The sequence below is a fragment of the Epargyreus clarus genome, unplaced genomic scaffold, assembly GCF_041222505.1.
Source record: "Epargyreus clarus isolate Ecla_fem2 unplaced genomic scaffold, WU_Ecla_fem_2.2 ptg000012l, whole genome shotgun sequence".
Classification (NCBI taxonomy): domain Eukaryota; kingdom Metazoa; phylum Arthropoda; class Insecta; order Lepidoptera; family Hesperiidae; genus Epargyreus; species Epargyreus clarus.
The window spans coordinates 7,473,788-7,493,844 of record NW_027332220.1 but is presented as its reverse complement, the minus strand read 5'-3'; the positions used below and the strand labels follow the sequence as shown (position 1 = coordinate 7,493,844).

Below are 20,057 nucleotides of genomic sequence, written 5' to 3'. Positions count from 1 at the left end.
TTTATAGTGGTCACCATAGACAAGGGCACTAAGTTCTCTATTTCTTTTACGACTGAATCTGAAGGTAAGCAAAGATAATAAAATAATCTTACTGCCATTCATAGTTAAGTTATTTATCATAATGTTATATTATAATTTAATTATAATATTATTGGTGAAAATTCAAAAATAAATATAATGACGTAAGGTCAATAAAGAGATAAAGTTATATAGAGATATTTTATTATATTTTATTTCTTTTATTAAATGATCAACTATTGAGATTTAAAAAGTCATCATAAATTGATAAAATAATATGAAAAATAATGCTAATTAATGTACTTTATGTTTTTTCACAGTAATTAACAGGGCGATTTAAGTTTTCTTGTCAGTTTACTCTGCGTAAAACGAAATTTCTCATACAAGCACTAAAAAATAACAAAACCATAAAGTGCTCAAATGCCTAAAATTGAATTGAATGAATAGCGTCCATTTTCTACGCAAGAAGTATCAGATTTGACATTTTAGAAAGCATTCTTCTAGCCGATTTAAAAAGTTAATATTGAACTAGTGATATAAAGTTTATAATACATGTGGTTTCTACAATTACATATTATTTAAATCGTGACAGTGTTATATTAAATCACATGATATCTTGCATTCTTAGCTTGTTTTCTGAAGTTCTAATATGACAAGGTCTATTACAAAACATTCGTAATCGTGTGTAGGTAATAGATACTATAGTTGTGTCAGTTTCGGTAAATTGTGTGTTCGATGGTGTTAAATAGATATTTATTGGTGATTATCAAGTTCAAGTTGAAATGGTGCGAGGTTAGTATGGGCATAGTCTATTTACATAAATAAACAGTCGTAGACATGGTAAAATCATGAGTTCTTTGTTCGCCGGACATACCCTCAATAATATGTATATTTCTCTATAATATCTAGATTTCTGACTGTAGTATTGATTTCAGAGTATTTTGCCGTAGTGTTATTAGCTCTATTCTCGTATTTGCAATCGGTCTATCCCAAGATGAAATTGCATTGAGGCGGGAGTTGTTTTCTGATACTATATAATTAAAATATTAAATTTTAATAATCTGTAATAAATTTCATTCTTATTACTATTGGTACCTAGAGTAAGTAACACTTTAATTTTTGATAAATTATATTTCTCACCTATATTATATTAAATAAAAATATACATACTATATTAATTTTTTTACTGAATATGTGAGGTTATAATAGATTATAGTGATTATGCTCGACGAAGGCTTATAATAACAAGTATTGTAAATTTCGATAATTACATGTCATGATCATTAATAAAATAATTCCTGTTTATAAGAACCATTCTCAGTATTAGTAATTACAGACATGATAATTATAAGTTGTAGCAGCCATTAACATCATGTGCATCTAGCACATGGTATTGGAATATTACCTGCCAAGTTGCCATTTTATATCATACTAAGCTTCCTATAACATTTAAGATCTAATTCTGTGGTTATAAGCCACAGGAACAGTAATAGATTATAATTACAGTTGACATATTATTATACCATAAGCTGGTTTTTCATAATTAAAATAGTATGAATTATACTTCTCACAAAAGGCAATCATATTTCATAAACATCAATTTAAGAGTAATAACTATGTGAATTAAAAATGCAATACATATAATTTTCTGTACAACATTGTAAGTACATAGTATTTTAATTGAATGTAATTTATCTTTGCAGTGAATAACTTAATGTCAGCCCAGGAGGGTGTGAAAACTCCACATCGGATTGAGCTGTGTGAAGAGAAGACTACCAGACCTACTCGCAATTATAGGAAACGCAGGTTATTCATATACATATATAACCTTTGATAAATAACCTCGAAATATGTAAATATTATAATATGTCATGCAAAATGGATGATGGTTGGTGTGAAATAATCCAACATGTGAAAATATTAAAGTCGTCAATATTGTTCAATGTAAGGGTTTGTCTCATATGAATTAATCACATAAATGCCATGGTGAAACAAAATGATCTTTTTAAATGACTAAGTTTTTGTTAGCATCTGTGGAAGCAATTTATAATTAAAATTTTTAGATATGAAAACCTAAAAATAAAAATAGATATTACATTGAAAACCTTGTTAAAACGTAATGTAATATCATAATACCTTGAAACTTATTGTAAAGAAAAATATTATTTTGTTTGCCATGGATTACATTTGAATGATACGAATATCTGGAGGTATAAACAAACTTTTATCTACTTTGTAATAGTGGCAGAATAATAAAAACAAGGAACATCTGTGATATCTATGGTATTTCTTTAGTTTGATTGATAATGCACATAAAGAAAAAAAACAGCTTAAAATTTATAACTTTAATAAATACATTATGCTTAAAATTGTATTTAAAATAAGCAGTGCCAGCAACATAATTAAAATCTTGCATCACCCAAAGACTTTTGCAAACCTTCTATCAATGCTATCATTAAATTTTTTTCCTAATGACTAATCAATTAATGATTCTATGAAGTTTTCATGTGTAATATCATTTAAATATCAATTACATTACATTACATTACACAAGTCTGAGTAATACACTAATAACTAACAAACATATTAATTTTGTTGTGATTTTTTAAGGATTATAGCTGCATCACCAGTGAAGACAGAAAATGAAGATTTGACAGTGGAGCCAGCCTTAAAAAAGATTGAACTGAAGTCTAAGCCATTGAAAACAAGTAATGGTAGTATAACAAATATGACAAACGGGAACAGCATAAGGTCTAGGGCCGCAAGAGCCGCCGCCCGCGCTGCTGAGAGCCACAAACTAACTGAATATTTCAAGGAAGAACTGAAGAGCCCTAAGGCAGAACTCCCGCCATCCCCACCACCGATTGAAAAGACTGCCAATGTACAATCTAAGGCTGTTAATGGCAACACAAATCATAAACTCACAGAGTACTTCCCTGTCAGGCGGAGTGTGAGGAAAACTTCGAAATGTGTTATGGCGGAAAAGATGAGGGATTTGGAGAGAGCTGTGAGAGAACAACGGGAAGATGGATTACAGGTAACTAAATAAACGCTTTCTACAAACGCTTTCTACACTCACAGCCCCACACTAGGATTCCCTGTATCGTGGGTGCCATGGACACACACATAGACAAATACACAAACACCCAGACCCAGAAACAGAAATCTAAATTCATCATTTAGATATCCGTCTGGCCGGGGATCGAACCCGGGACCGTCTGTGTGTCAGACCGGTATGGTGACCGCTCCGCCACGCGGGTAGTCTACTAATAACTTTCATTTTAATATTACAATCTAAAAAAACTTAAAACTCAGTTAACACATTTGAATACTGAGTTATTTGAGACAATGTACTCCATATGGCTCAAATTGATTAAAGCCAATCTTATGGACATACTTCTTGCATTGATAAGGAGATTTTAATTTGATTTTTTTACGTAAATACTTTAAAATTGCAGACAGAATATCCAGTTTTTGTATTGATTAGCAAAAATATAATACAGTAACTTTGGTAATTTCTTCTGTTGTTGACAATTTTTTTGATAATTTCCATCAAAATAACTTTTATATTCACTTAAAATGAGCAAATTTGCATAGTAGGCTTGGTACCAGTGTGTCAAATTACTATAAATACCTTAACCTATTGAGGACATCATAGTATGATAACACTGATTGATTGGTACAATTATGCAATAGAGATAACACCGCTTCCTTCCTATCTACTTTATGAGCACAAGTGCAATAGATAACTCGCACACCAAGGTTCCACGACAACACAACATTGTAGGTGGAACATTTTTTTTTTTTTTCGATTTATTTGGGTTAACAAACAGTAAACAACAAAAATTACATTGGAATAACAATTACAAACAACTGTACTATGTCGTTAACCAACACCGTTAACCACGGATTACAAAACCAACACCGTTAACCACGGATTACAAAACATTTTGTATCTATACATACTAATATTATAAAGAGGAAAACTTTGTTTGATTGTAATGAATAGGCTCAAAAATTACTGGACCGATTTTAAAAATTCTTTCACCATTATCCACTAGTAACATAGGCTATATTTTATATGAATATATTTGATAAAAAGATTTTGAGGCAGTACAAAGTTTGCCGTGTCAGCTAGTCATTAATATAAGATTACAAAGTAAATGAGATCCTTAGGTATTGTGGTGTATTTATATGATAAAATTTTAAAATAACGCGTATGTGTTATTTATTTCGAATAATATATATTTGAATAGTGAAAGATTTTGCTGAATTAGTAGTTTTTAAAAACCTCTGTGGTTCCACTCCGGCGGCACCACCGCTACACATATTTCTAACTTTTAACAGCAGCTGTTTTGGTTTGATGGGTGTGTTAAAGGAGACATATTTTTCTAAGGCACTCCGTCCTCAACTCAGTCCTCAGGGTAGCGGCGCATCTGTGGGGGACCTTAGGTGGGATCCGGACTTGTCTAGGGTAATTCTATTCTGTCTAGGGTATTTCTAATTGCAGATGTCCTAGGGCGGAAGAAGCTATTTAACATCAGGTGGACTGCATGTTCATCTGATACTTCTATGTTATATAAAAAAAAGTCATGTGGCAAGTTGTCAAATGAATTGTATAGTCCGCGTAAAACTGCCAGTCCGCTCTTATATAGAAATGAATCCCGTCGCCACAGCAAATTGTATGACTACACCTGTTCGCAACAAATTCAGAGCGGACTAGCAGTTTGGCGCGAATTTATTTGGTATAGCCAAATCTTCATTACCTCGTTATTAACAGGTGGCATACTTCGACGGCAAGGGTCGCGGCGTGATCGCGACGCGCCACTTCGGGCGCGGTCAGTTCGTGGTGGAGTACGCGGGCGAGCTGGTGGGCGTGGCGGAGGCGCGCGAGCGGGAGCACAACTACGCGCAGGACCCCACCGCCGGCTGCTACATGTACTACTTCAGGCTCCAGGACCAGCAGTACTGGTGAGTTGGTGGTGTTACACCGTATTATATGTAAAGATTAGCTGTTTGCCGTCACATGAGCAGTCTATATTACAATTACATTTTTTTTTGTGTTATCGTCTGCAATCAGTCTGTTCAAATCTTGATTATTATTTATACATTATTTACACTCAATTTATTATTAGCCTATTCTAAAGCAACTGTGAGCGATTATGTTGCATAATATAGAACTAGCAGACAAGCATGCAGTCCACCTGATGACGAGTGGCCACAAATACATTACACTCAGTAAAGTATGTCTCCCTTATCACATCCTTCAAACCAGACCACAACAGCGCTTAACTTTGCTGTTATTACGCAGAAGTAGTTGTGGCGATCGTGCTGTCGGAGTTGAACCACAAAGGGTTTTACCACCCTCAAACTAAGCTGTTTGTTTTAATTTGTCTTAGAGTACTTATTATATTAGGATATTAGAATTACTACATAGATCAGATGAGTAACTAATAACAAACCTACGTCAACAGCATCGATGCAACAGCGGAGTCGGGCCGCCTTGGGCGCCTGGTGAACCACTCGCGCAACGGCAACCTGTCGACGAAGGCGGTGTGGGTGGACGGGCCGCGGCTGGTGCTGCTCGCCGCGCACGACATCGCGCCCGGCGAGGAGCTCACCTACGACTACGGGGACCGCTCCAAGGAGTCGCTGCGTCACCATCCCTGGCTTGCGCTTTGACCTGGGTAAGTGACTTGCATACACTATTATATATTATCATTTTTATTTTAATCTGCGCCAAGCTTCTCGTCCGCTCTGAAGTTGTTGCGCGAAGGTTTAGTTAACATATACTCCGTAAAGTAAGGCATACTAACGCAACTATATACCGGTGGGCGAGAGCGGGCAGCGGACAGGTGCAGGGGAGGACCCGCGCTGTCTTCGTTACGCTAATATCTACAATTTGCTATTACGACGTGACTCGTTTCTATATTCGCAGCGGACTAGCAGTAACTGCCGTGGGCATATTGTTCGTATGTATCTATGTCTCGTTTTTTGCCACACTACAAACCGAACTCCAAAGAGCTTATCAGATTTCAACATATGATGTGTAGAGGGATGCATCTCAATTGTAGAAGTGGCATAGGACTCCTAAGTCCATTTTGAGTATCCATTACATAATAAAATTAATCTTAAATTGGAATTCAATCTATGGCCAGGCACAAATGTAGTGCTACCCTTGAGGACTAAGTTGTGACATAAAATTATGAGAATTAATAATAAAGTAGGGTGATTGATTTGTTTATTTCTCTATTGTTTAAATGTTTATTGGTTATTTTGATATTTTTTTTATTAAAAGCAATATGAAATTTAATCGATTTAATTTGTTTCAGGTGTAGTCCCAGGAATCTCAGATTGACTACGAATAATTATTTGTAAGTTAAGTTACTATGAAGTTTGTTGTTTATTGAAATTTTGTTCGAGATTGGACTCTGTTGTTGAGTAGTGAGAGAAGTGGCCTAACGCGAGTTGATGCGTGTCAGTGTCGGTGGACGTTCTGTACTGACCTGTACTGCCTTGCGCCATCACGACAAAGATAGTTACGGTACTGCCTTACGTTGATCAAGATAAGGTGTGTTTGGTTTGTAGTTAGGTTAATAAAGACATGTTTGTTATAATGTTCTAAGCAATGTTGAGATCTTGGTAGTAAGGGTAAATTTAGACCAAATAATATCATCTCTGCTCCAACAACTTTGGTGTAAACAGTTGTAGAGCGAGATCCAAAATTTGTTTATGAAAATATCAAGAAATTCACTCGTTATTATAAAAATTTGGTCTTTATTCACCAATACTTTGGTAGTAAATACTTTTTAAGCTGATTGGAAGGTATACGATAATGTATGTGAAAGAGATAACACTCAGAAATATCGATGATGAAAGTATTTCTTATAACATAACAGTATTTAAGTATATTTTAGTTTAACACCAACTATGACAAATTGTATGATATTTACGAAAATATTAATAATTCTGATGAGTTGAATAGCACAATGTTATGTTGCATGTTTAAATAAAGATAATGTTATCTTTAAAGTGTTCGATTCACTTTAAAATAACGTAAAGGAAGCTGAAGTAATGTACAAATATATATTCAAAATGGTGACATATTTCAGAAATCATTAACAATAATCTGATTATATTAGAAGTTGAAATAACTCATCAGAAAAACAAGTGATCTGTTGAGAGCATTTAATTAAGTTCCAATGCACATTAAAACTGACTGTACACAGGGAGGACAGAATAATGATAACAATTATTTTCTCAAATAAAAGGAGATGTTATCAATCCTAAATATGAGGCCATGTGGAGTTAAATACTTCAAGATTTTCTACTGGACAAATAAAAATAACAGAATGGTCTTTAAGGCCCTCGTGTATGATGGGCGCATGGCAGTTTATTATATTGCAAAACGTCGCAAGGGTTCTTGCAATGCTGCATTATTATCGTGCCTTTCGTCCAAGATTTACGCTTTACTAAGGTGTATTTTGCCCATCTTATTTTTTCCCACTCATTTAATTGAACTACATATCTCAATAGTTCTAATGTTAACATTACAAATACAGCCGATTTTAAACTTGTGTTCATAACATCGTATATAAAGGCTTGTTATTGCTATTGTCCCAACATCTTGAAACGCCACCTACCCTTTGATAATTTAATATATTTGTATCGGGCACGCACAGATTTTTTTATAATTTACGCGTAAAGCCGTGAAGATGCGAGTAGTCAAAGTTTAGGTATCAAAACTCTGCCGTAGAATTATGTTACATTTAATTTAATGTATTTTTTTGGGAGATTCAAGCTATTTATCTATTCTGTGGCGATATATAATGACGACCAAAATTGTTATGTTAGAACAATTTTACAAAACTATACAGTAATACTTGAAATTAACTTAAATAATTATGTCCTAGTATAATAATTTGTTTATTTTTCTCAAGAAATTTATGTTCAAGACACAAACTCGAATAGTTTACGTATTTATCATTAGTTTAATTTCTTTAATTATTTTAAGTAATATATTTTGTGAAAGACGCCAGGTTGTAAGAGTTGCTCATTGTGTGTCGATAATATTTTGCATAATTTATGAATGTCAATTTAAGTAGAAAGTTGATTGAAAATATAACTATCGTTGTGTCATAAGATCGAAATATCGTATTTAATGTATTGAACGATTTGCCCACCGGAATAAGATCAATTTCGGACACGATTTAACGACGAAATTGTTGATAATGAGAAGCATTATTTATTTACGTTTATTTATTTTTCATGTCAATCAGTATGCCTTGAAAAAGGTAATGTCATTAAAACAGTTTTTAAGTCGACAGTTTGTAGCAAAACTACAAAAATAAGTTCGATAATTCGACAAAAATATTGCATGACTTAACAAAAACATTCATTGGTTTTGGTTTGTGGTTATTACACATATTGCATGTTAATGCTACAACTGATGATAAAATCATAATGTTGTACATATGCCTTTAAATATGTAAAGAATCGACACATACAAAGGCCTTTGTATATAGGGCCCTGAGATATTAATCATGCAAGTCACTTGACAAAATAATGAAGATCTGCCATTAAAATATCGATGGTACCCTTAATATAGAACACCTTGCATTTCCCATTGTTATATAGGAATAATGGAATCCACTCACAAGTCTTGTATTAGTGTTTTTATAAGCGCATGTGTGATAGAGGCTGCATCCCAATAATCCAATAAATAAATTATTATAATGGAAATTGTTAAGAAAATGTGAGGGAAACGATCTCAGACAGTCGGGAACAGTGATATATATTTATTGTTTGGTAAAATAGAATTAAAATACCTGCGATAAATCGCGCCTATGTCAGGGTTTAGGAGATGTATTCTCGAATTATTAAAAATGTAAACGTTCGCGCAGATTTTGTTGTAACAAGTAGAACTCGCCATGCTCAACTGCTATAATGCATTATATTTAAATTGTGGCTGCTTAACTTCGATCCACGAAAATTGGAGCGGTTTTGATGCACGAACAGTCACTCAATCATCTTATATAGCGTATTACTACTAAAGCGTTGTGAGAAGATATTTACAACAAAAAACGTAATGCTCAATAATTTAAAGTCAAAACTATAAATCAATAAAATATAAATGTAATAATTTATCTAGCCTCTTATGATTTGTAGATTTATTACGTAATTATGTTAATTTACTTTGAACCCTACTGACTACATAGTTTTTTGCTTCGTTTACTAAATTTACGAACTTAGTCATTGCATGCGATAGTCTGGATTATAATTTCTGAGTGCATTATATAAACCTCACTCCTATTGAATGTTGATTTCAGAAACTCACAACGCTTTACTGGAATGATAAACATTTATTTGTTTATTGTCTTCCAAATTTATGAGACTTTAAGACCTAGGTACATCCTATTTGTAACCAATTGGAAAGTTTTTTATAAGTACCTAATAATTTTTTGACATAGTATTCAAAAGCAACAATACGCTTCAAGATTCTAAAATTAGTCCTTACGGTCTGAGATTGTACAAATATATTACGACTTTACGAGTGCTAGGTAATTTTAGTACTTATTACATTTTTATACGTATCGTTAGTGTTAGTATAAAATAAATTTGGTAAGAAAACAAGATTAGTGGGAAAGCCATGATCACGGAATGAAATAATTATAAATAAATATTATTATTGATAAAATTAACCATAAGTTTGTATTACACATTGTTAAAATAAGGTAATTGTGAAGCTTTGCCAGTTGTTAAACATCTTTTATGACTACTACTTAACTTTTCTAATATTATATTAGTATTGCCAAAATATTTTAAACATTTAAGGAACTAACCTTTCTTCTTATTAATTCTTTAACAGCTGGCTTAGCTTTGATTAAAAATAGAAATGTTGAGCCGACTGTGCACTTTTTATCTCTTTGCTAAGCAGAAAATGTTGCTGGATTGTTGTTTGTATAAAACTGTTATATTATCTCTTTGTATTCAAGTTTACAGTATCTAACATAGAGTAATTTTATTTGAAGATGTCGTTATTATACAGGATCGAGGTGCATTTTCAATTAAATACTCAAATTAGTTGATTAGTTACTACTCACGTGCAATTTTTGTTGGCTTAAAAATAAGGGGTCTGAAAAATCGGGACGAATTGTTGTTAATTTCCAATTATTTTTTACCTTTAAAGTATTATATATTAGTACGTGGAGTAGTGTGACATCCTTATGCACTTAAGCTTCTCTTGTTTAATTATTTCTATAATATATCGTCGCACGTTACATATGGACTGTACAATGTAAACTGTGTAGTTAAATATTAGCATAATGTCCAGCAACATTTGTTAGCTTTAAAGTATTGCTTTAGTAGTTCCTATTCCCGTGTAATTATTAACGTACTAACGCCTTGTGTAAATTCCTAACTCCATATTAATGTTACTGCCCTATAGGCTTATATTTTACTACTAATCGTGTGTTCAAGGAGAGCCCTAGCTAATATGTTAACATCTCAACTCGAGCGTTAGATTAGATTAAATCAATCATAGCTTAATATAATGTGTTTTTTAATATGAATATGTTTGTGGGTACTGTTGTATAAAATCATTAATAGTTCCAATATTTCCCATGTTTGTGTTATCGCCGCTTATATGTAAGCGCACTTGATAAAAATAATTTATTAATGTTAAAATATGTAATTAATTGAACAGCAATACATTGATAAAATGGTGTGGTCGCTATGACTGGATGAGCCAAAGACAAAGAAATAGTTAATGATTTTTAATGTTATATGAAATTGAGCAATATACGATCGATAAATAGCACCGAGTTTCGTATAGCGTACGGCTGTGCTTAATGTCTTCTACGATTCGACTGAAGTGCAGTAAGAACAAAATGTCTGTTTATGATCAGACATTTTTTTCGTACTGCCAAGAAACACTGACACTTCCCTAGTTTCTTCCAAATATATAATTACCATCGATTTTTTTTAGAAAATAAAGCCTATGTGCCGCTGCTAATATTTACAAATTGCAAGGAGTGTCAATTTTTGTTTGTATTTCTTTTAATGAATTGTATATATATATATTGTGTACTACTTTTGGACACCAAAAATACACTATTTTTATACAAAAAATTAATAATTCAGTTATCCCCAACAAAAAGTTTGTTATTATATTGTATAAGAAAATAACATTCAAACAATGTTCTGTAACAGTGACAATGGCTATATTTTTAGTAGCGTTTTTATGAGACTTAATAATTTATTATGAGCATATGTGCCGCCATGCACTGCCCTAATCTAGTAGTAATAATAATCTGTAGTAATTGAGAAATGAGTGAAATAAAAATATTGGATTTAATTTGTTCTTTTTTTATTTCCCCACGTCTTGTAAAGAATTGATACCCCCGTGATTGTTGATTCAATAATGGATAAAAACAATGAACTGAAAGTATCTAGCCGCCAATATTTTTAAGCAATAAAACAAAATTAAGATGTTATACCAATATAATTAATTACGATGTTATAAATTACAAAATGGAAAGCACAGATCTTTGCTATGGTTAAATTGCTTTCTGTATTAAGTCTTTAGTCTTTACTGATTAAGATTACAATGTAACTTGACTGTTTAATAATTCAATCATTTAAGCCACGGCAACTTTGTGGTGATATTTGAGGTAGTATAGCTGCGCCTGTGACTCCAGCTCCTGAAGTGAGCGCACCACTGGCGCCATTTGAGTGACGTGGTCCTGTAAGGAGAAAAAATAATAGAAATTTTTGCATTTCAAGGCTACAAATTCTTCTAATAAAGAAAACAAGGAACATCTATATGTATAAAACCGTATTTAAAGCAATACACCCATTTGAGGACTACGTCACAGTCCATCAATAACACAGATTCAAAATCTGTTTCAGGTGTTGAAAATTAGTGTATGTTTATGTATTTGAAAACTTCTGTCCGAGTCCACCAGTTAGTTCTATATAAGTGACGTTCAACAATAAGACGCGATTATGAACTCTAAATTTCTAATTAAGTTGCTTAAATAAAGTTTAAACGATATTTAACTTTAATTAAACACTCAATAATGCCAGTTGTTCTCGTAATATAAATAACATCCTCAGCTTAACACCACCACAGACATAATTACATACAAATTGAATAGGTAGTTTAAAATGCGATAAAGTTACCTCATATCCACTGCCGACTTGCTTCCTCTTCTGCCCATAAACGACTTTACCATCGAATTCGTTGCTTGGGACTTTCATATTAGTTTCAATCTGCTGGATCGTGATGTTCAAATGGTCTTCAATGTCGGCCAAATACTGTAAATAAAAAAAAAAGTTACAATAAAGTAAGCTCCGAATGTCCGAAATTCTACTTACGCGAACCTTCATTGCGAATTGATCTGTTTCATGTTAGAAGCAATTTCGGTACAAATCAAAATATTTTTATTTAAAGCAGTTTCTTCACAGATTTTTTGAGATATCATAATGGCAATAGTTTTGTCTATAAGCCTATCAAATATTATAATTTTACTAGCTGACCTGGAAAACGTTGTGTTGCCATATAAATAAAAAAAATGTTAAGAGTGAACAACCCTTATCACTTAGGGATATGAAAAATATATAATAGCCGATTCTTAGACCTACTGAATATGCATATAAAATTTGGTGAAAATCGGTAAAGCCGTTTCGGAGGAGTACGGTAACTAACAGTGTGACACGAGAATTTTATATATAAGAAGATTGAAAGCAAGTATGCTTCGCTTACTTGTGGTTCATTGTACCACATGCAGCAGCCCTTGGGCCGGTCGTCGATCAGGTTGGTGTTCCAGCAGTTGCGGCCGCGGGACGAACACCACTCACCGTGGTACCACACCTTGGAGAAAGAAATAAGTATTCAATTAGAGTTATAATTCAGAAGAGTGTGGTTAAACCAAAAAGCTGTAGATATGAAGTTGTTTCGAAACTGTTGACGATAACACATTATTATTTCAAGTATATAAGAATCAATCTGACCATATTAAGTCTTCATTTTTTTCATTCGTATATTTTTGGTTTAAACACACAATCCAAAACAAAAATGTCCTAGCTCCTATTGGAATACTTTTTGTGCCCTAAGTTAAAAAGGAGGTTCAGAATTATTAGATATTTAAATCAGCCAAAAAAGCGTCACATTCTTGAAGAATTTACGTTTTTTCGCGTATGAGGGAACCTCTTACCTTCTCAGGCACCGTAGCCACGAGACTGATGGCGAGCCCCATGCGCTCGGCGCGCCCCACGCGCCCGATGCGGTGCACGTAGTTAGACTTCTCGTCGGGCAGCGTCACGTTGATCACTGCACACGGAATAACAACATTTCTTAATAGACCTCTTTAAAGGTGGTAGAACCCTTTTTGGTTCGACTCCATGGGAACCCCCGGCACACCTATTTCTGCCTCATGACAGCAGTGTTAAACCTGCTGTGTTCTGGGATGTGGTAAGGGACACATACTTTTCCGATGCGTTTCAGCTTAGTCCTCAGGGGTAGCGGCGCATATGTGGCCAACCTCAGGAAGGAATATCTAACCCTATCTGAGCTTGATTACAGATGTCTATGAGCAGCGGTAGCCACTTACCATCAGGTGGACTGCATGCTCGTCTGCTACTCCTATATTATATTAAAAAAAAAATCATTTATTAATAATTACTAAATATAACTTACTGAAAGGTAGTCCAGATATATCGATACCCCTGGCGGCCACGTCGGTACAAATGAGGAACCTCACTTGGTTCTGCTTAAATTTCTCGAGGTTGCCCTTCCGCTCCGCCGGCTTGCGGTCGCCGTGCAGGCACACGCACGAGAACTCGTTCCCAAAGGACTTGAGATAACGCTCCAAGTTGTCGCAGTCGAGCTTCGTGCGGCAGAAGAGTAAGGCTCTAAAAAACAACGCAAAAACGTGTACGGTATAGGCTCCAAACAACATACAATACAATACAAAAATGCTTTATTGTACACCAACTAATACATGAAAAATATACATAAACATAATGAAAAGTACAACAGGCGGTCTTATCACTTAAAAGCGATCTCTTCCAGACAACCATAGAGTTGTTGAAAGAAAACAATACAAATGCACGAAATACAGGGTAGGGGTAATAAGAATGATCCTCTGTGAATATACTATGTAAATTTTAGACCAACAATTTAAAATGATGCATGATAATATTAATGATGATTATAGTTCAAGACGAAGAACAAGATAAGAAAATATGTTACTGTCTTACCTGTCCATCTTATGCTCCCTAATAGCACGAACGCAGTACTCCCCTTTGAGCAATTTTACGGCCTCTGACAATGTTTGAGGAGTCGTGGTCCCACTGTTAATGTTGTCCTTCGCGTGTACACCGTCGGTCTGTATGTGCCTTTTAAAAGACATTTAAAATTGTTTAACAAATATAAATTTAAAAGTTGGGTAACATTTTTGGATTAGAAGACAATAACTTCAAAGTTATATATTATATCATTATACATGCCTAAAATATGGCTATTTAACAATCACTTATTATTGTCACGTGGAACACAACACATTTTATTTCAATTTAGTTTTTTATCATCAATTTGAAAAGTGAAATCAAGTATATTCTGACAAAATTTTAATTAGATTCATTATTTTTTTTATCTCAGCTATTATAAGAATAGTCTTATAGTCTTATGATCTAATATTATCATATCATACTTGCGCAAGTTCTCCCAGCTACGGTCCTTCTGGGGATCCACATTGACCACGACGTGGTGTACGGTCTCCGGGACAGCGTCTTCTCCTTTCAGGTCAACCCACGTCGGGAAGTGCATTAGCTTCTCCTGTTTGTAATGTAAGTATGGAGGACTCAATGTATTTGTAACAGAATATTACAGTTGCTGGTTTTGTTTAAATTTTCTCAAGAGGACTTTTAAAACACCCCATCTACATACTGGTGATATTCAAATATTATATGTTTTCAGTCTTCTTAAATAATGTATGTATGATTCATAACCTTATTCATTACTACAATAGGTTAAATAATACAAAATTCTCCATAACAAAACATCTTGTGAAGTGGTGGTAGTTGTATTGACATTCAAAAAGTGCTCTGCAAAGAACCTATTTTCAATAAAAAAAATTGATTTGATTTGAAAAAATCATTAACAATTTAATCATCCATACCGCCATTTTCTTAACTTCAAACGCGTGCAATGTGGCTGAACACACGACCATCTGCAGCCGGCGGCCGTCGCTGGTGATCTTCGGTATCTGTCTGTGGAGCCGCTCGATTAGCTCACCATATCCAGCCTTTAGCAAGCCGTCCGCTTCATCAAGGACGAAGAAACGGCAATGCGTGAGGGCAAGGTAACCTGCGAAAAGAATATTTTTTGGAATATGCTTAATATATGCGTAGTATTTTTATATAGGAGGAAGGAAAAGAGTTATGCAAATGCAATGAATCATGAAAACAATCATGATAAACAAAAAAGGCTATTGTCATCATCAACTCATTTTCTTCTTACCTCCTTGAATAAGATCCTCCAATCGACCTGGTGTTCCCACCACAATGTCTATCCCAGCATTAAGTTGATTAATTTGATCCTTGACATTAATGCCACCAACCACAAGCAGTTCTCGAACCTTTGGATTGTCTAGATGCTTCTTAAATTTGGTGATTTGATTGCATGTTTGCTCTGCAAGCTCCCGAGATGGCTATAAACACAAAAAACAACTAAGTAAACAGAAATGTAAGAATCTTACAAAATTAAAATAACTAAAATGTACATTATCTATTTGCATTGCACCATAATAATATGACTTAGAAATAGAAGACATTTCATTGGTCGCATCGCAAAACTGCTAGTCCACTCTGAAGTTGTTGCGAGCAGGTGTAGTCATACAATTTTCTATGGCGACTATTTTCTATATTCAGAGCGACTAGCAGTTTTTTGCTGACAATACTAAACGATAAATTTAGATGTCAGCTGGGTTCGATCATTTGTGTATTTGAGTTAGTGTATTCATGGCATTTACAACAATAATAAATCCTAGTGTGGGCTACTGTAGAAAGTTTCATAGTTACCTCAATAATGATAGCTTGTGGAGCATTATTGACTGGCTTGTTGTCAACAGCAGCACTTCCTGACACTGCATTGTTTTTCACATTCTCCTTGGGGGCTTGGCAAATTGGTAAGTAGTCACTTGGAGGTGGTGCATGCTATAAAAAATGTATTGCTTAATACACTATTTCTTACAAAAATATTGCAATACAATAGGTGAACATAATTTTTTTTTAATTATCATTTTCTCATCACAAAAAGAAGTACATTATTACACTTACTTAGGAAAGTTTCCAAAGAAATTAATTCATTTGTTTAAAGATCTAGTGAAGTGAAGACTGTTTGAATATCATTAAACCATTTCTACTTCGAGAAGAGAATTTATTACTTTTATTATTTAATTATCTCATTTATTTAGGCACTTTTATAAATATGTGATGTTCATACCTTGAATGGTGTCGCGCCAAAGTTGAAGCTCATTTCCGCATTCTTCAACACCACTGCAGGGAAGTAGCAGTCGGACTTGCGAGACTGGTCCAGTTTAAAGGCCACACCTAGTGATTCTCCATTCTTTGTGTACCTTATCTCCCCAGTATTTAAGTTTAATAGACAACCTGAATAAAGAAATATTTTACATAGTTTTCATAAATGTACAACAAATTGATTGTCATTGTTAATGGTTTAATCGTTTTGCTGCCTTTTATAAGATCCAATTATGTTATAATAAATGTAAATAAAGTAAATAAACTGAAGGATCATTCAGGTCTATAAGGTAAGTTAATAAATTAAGTTGCAAAAAGATTAGTAAGATTAGAAAGTAAAGATTATGCCAAGTCTATAAAAATCTGTACACTCAAATACATATTTTTATTATAAACAGTAATAAAAACAAAGCAATTTTTCAAAATCATTTAATTAAAGTACTCATGCTAAAGTAAAGATTCATAATATTCTTAAATACATAACATTACATAATGAAGGGAATTATTGTTTTAAAAATAGTATTTGTTACTTACCAATAACATCATTTTTCCCATAGGATGTGCCATAGTCATCAAACTGTTTGGCATTTGATTTCTTGCCAGTGCCACCATACCCGTAACCAAGTCTATCAGTACCCAGATCTAAACGAGCCTGTTATCAACACCATAATTTAGTTAATTTTCATTTTACTACAGGGTGAACAGCTAGTTAGTATATAATGTCTGACATAACTTATCTGATCACAAATCACAATCATAAAGGATTTTAAACAAAAATAAAGACATTTATTATTGACTAAAATACTATTTTCTTTAATATCTGAGCATCTGAGTAGTTTATATATCTGTATTAATAATTAAAAGACTTCCTAATTAAATCACAGACTTACCGATTGCGTCGACCAGCCCACTCTGCATAATCCCTCATCTGTTACAGTGGCCTCATAATAATATGTGCCCTTAGTGTGAACACCCTTGGTGGCCCTGCAGCCGTGCCAACCGTTCTGATCGCGCGACTGGCACCGCAAACCATCTGGCGTCACCGCTAATGCATCTGTTCGGTCGAAGAACGACATCGTCCATTCTGAAGATGTCTGCGCTATCACTTTGCTAGTCCTCCCTTCCTGTATATCCTTTAACGTCTCCCACACTATCTGTAAAATCGGCAGACAGAAAGCCCCAGTCTTTCCACTGCCAGTCTCGGCAGCCATGAGCACGTCTCCACCGCCCAATATAAGTGGAATCGCTTCGGCTTGAACATCTGTTGGTAATGTCCAGTCCATCTCATCTATAGCCTTCCCTAGTTCGGGGAGGACACCAAATTCCTCAAACGCAGTCATTTTGATGCCTAATATTAAATATCAGATGTAAAATAAAGCCGACACGGAAAAAAAATCACTAACACCAGATAACCCGCACTTCTCATATATTATTTTACTCTTTGACCCGCACTGACTTTTGACAATGACAGATAAATAAATGTCTACTTTGTTTTTTCCTTTCTGTGGCTTTGGCGTATGGACACTGAGCCAATGACACATAAAACGGGGAAACGAGGGTATTAGAAACATAAAAAAATCGGAAGGAATTAGGAAAAGGAAGGATCAGTACAGTAGTTTGAATTAAATTTACATACAGATATAGACATAAATATTAAATTTTAATATCATTTTTCATAATAAATAATGCCAAGATTGTTTATATATCAGGATCAAGGGAAGACAATAGGGTATACATAATAATATGATACATTCTTAATTAAGACAAGATAGGTTTTGGTAAAGGGAGGAGGGATCGTGCAAAGGACAGTAAAAAATATATGATTTAAATTGTGAGTTCCACTTTTACAAACACTTTCGCAAGTATCAACTATGCCCAATTTCAAAAGATGTTCTCTAGTACAGATGTGCCAAGCTTTAGTTTATAAAACCAAGGCTTGACAGGGGTTGTTGGTATTGAAATACTTTATATCTCACTCCTATGAGAAATTTATTTACACATATATCTTAAACCAGTGTATGGTTGCTGAGGAATTTATTTTAATATGTCTTTCGAAATTTAATCCTATTTTGTCACAGTTGTTTTTCTCAGTCGGCTATTAGGAAGAAATCTAACGTAGGCTTGTCACAACAAGTGCGTCTACACACCAGTCTTTCGCCTGATCAGTCAGCAATACAAAAACAGTAGGTACTAAATACATTATTATGTCGGGATGTTTTTCAGGCACATTTTCACATTTCTCTATCGTCGGTTCGATCGTCGGTTTCATAGTGTTAAGCAGGGTTGTTGCTGATGCAGGTTTTTACTAGATCAGCGGATGCTGATGCTGATTTTTTCAGATTAATATCAGCTGATGCTGATATTTAAAAATACTAAATAATAAATATATTTTATACTGAGGTATTTGTAAGTCCCTTACGAGAAGAGTCTTTTTTAACCAACTTCATAAAATGGGGCGGTTTCTCAATTCTACCGTATATATGTCTTTTTTATGTTTGTTCGCGGATAACTTCGTCGTTTATGAACCGAACTGGGTGATTTTTATTTTGTTAGAAAAAAGAATTTTCCAAAGTAGTTCCATTATAAGAAAATAAGGGTCTGATGACCAGAGAAATCGAGGGGAACTTTCAAAAATCGTAAGGGCGACTAGTGCATTTGTAAGATTTTTAGTGTGTCATCACTAAAAAAGGTGAAAAAAAATTAATTAAATAATACAATCGACTTCCACTACAAAGCAAAAATCAACTGAAACAAATCTTGGCTCAGCACATATCTCCGAAGCCGGCGCTCATATTGAACACGCTGTTTACGGCGTTATCCAACGAAATATATTTAGCACCGACTTCAGGACCATGTACCAAACCAACATCCACTTCAGCTACCCTCCACTCTGCAGTGACACAGAAGTCGGCATTTATTTGTAATTTTTTTTACAAAAACTACACTGTGTCGTATCTTTGTTCAATAACGAAATATTTGGTCATATTGCACTTTTCACTGGATGTGGCATTATGAATTGAATACATAATTCTGTTATTGATTGATTGAACTATGATCGAAAGTTATTGATGTCTGACCAAATTACGTTGTCAATACAAGCGAATGATTGTTTGATGACAACTTGTGTTTATAAACTTCTGTGATTGGACTGATTGGTTAAAACTCCACGTGATTTAAGCTCGGTCCCGCCTTCAACGAACACGTTACAATTTCAATATCAGCATTAAGTATCAGCATCTTTTGTTGCGGATGCGGATGCTGATGCTGATATTCGCAACAACCCTAGTGTTAAGGTATACCTGGCCTGTAGGTTACGGCCTACCGCCTACGAAATGTCACTTCTTCCTTTGGGTTCGGCGAGCGCAACATCAGCGCGACGAATTAAGTCACGCATTAAATTATAACGCAATAAAACTATTATCGCTGCTACCATTATCTTAAAACATTAAAAAAAAACACAAAGTCCCTATTTAATTTATTAAATTACGTGGTACGGT

At 34.2% G+C, this 20,057-nt stretch overlaps 2 protein-coding genes across 3 annotated transcripts; one reads left to right on the top strand and one right to left on the bottom strand.

The window, feature by feature from the left end:
- The first annotated feature begins 431 nt into the window (after positions 1–431).
- On the top strand, positions 432–7,529 carry Set8 (SET domain containing 8). Of its 2 annotated transcripts, XM_073078351.1 has the most exons (6): positions 432–810; positions 1,722–1,824; positions 2,629–3,055; positions 4,799–4,989; positions 5,493–5,705; positions 6,351–7,529. In XM_073078351.1, exons 1-5 carry the CDS (start codon positions 801–803, stop codon positions 5,698–5,700), a joined length of 939 nt encoding a protein of 312 aa, XP_072934452.1. In that variant the 5' UTR covers positions 432–800; the 3' UTR covers positions 5,701–5,705; positions 6,351–7,529. The 2 variants fall into 2 exon arrangements, with proteins under 2 accessions (XP_072934452.1, XP_072934453.1); XM_073078352.1 differs by lacking the exons at positions 432–810; positions 1,722–1,824 and adding an exon at positions 1,831–1,962.
- A 3,973-nt stretch (positions 7,530–11,502) lies between these two features.
- On the bottom strand, positions 11,503–17,974 carry Ddx1 (ATP-dependent RNA helicase Ddx1). Its single transcript, XM_073078350.1, has 13 exons — positions 17,451–17,974; positions 17,095–17,212; positions 16,526–16,692; positions 16,102–16,236; positions 15,542–15,731; positions 15,201–15,388; positions 14,733–14,857; positions 14,281–14,418; positions 13,718–13,932; positions 13,236–13,351; positions 12,785–12,892; positions 12,202–12,336; positions 11,503–11,762 (listed from the first exon to the last, which is right to left on the bottom strand). Exons 1-13 carry the CDS (start codon positions 17,898–17,900, stop codon positions 11,658–11,660), a joined length of 2,190 nt encoding a protein of 729 aa, XP_072934451.1. The 5' UTR covers positions 17,901–17,974; the 3' UTR covers positions 11,503–11,657.
- Positions 17,975–20,057: the final 2,083 nt, after the last annotated feature.

Bases quoted from the DNA above. Each gene is read 5' to 3' on its own strand.
- Set8 (XM_073078351.1), top strand. The intron at 1,825-2,628 runs GTTATTCATATA...TGATTTTTTAAG, and splicing joins CGCAATTATAGGAAACGCAG to GATTATAGCTGCATCACCAG. The intron at 3,056-4,798 runs GTAACTAAATAA...CGTTATTAACAG, and splicing joins AACGGGAAGATGGATTACAG to GTGGCATACTTCGACGGCAA.
- Ddx1 (XM_073078350.1), bottom strand. From the start codon at position 17,900: ATGACTGCGTTTGAGGAATTTGGTGTCCTCCCCGAACTAGGGAAGGCT. The intron at 16,693-17,094 runs GTAAGTAACAAA...TTCTTTATTCAG, and splicing joins TGGGAAAAATGATGTTATTG to GTTGTCTATTAAACTTAAAT. The intron at 14,419-14,732 runs GTATGATATGAT...GTCTTTTAAAAG, and splicing joins AGCTGGGAGAACTTGCGCAA to GCACATACAGACCGACGGTG.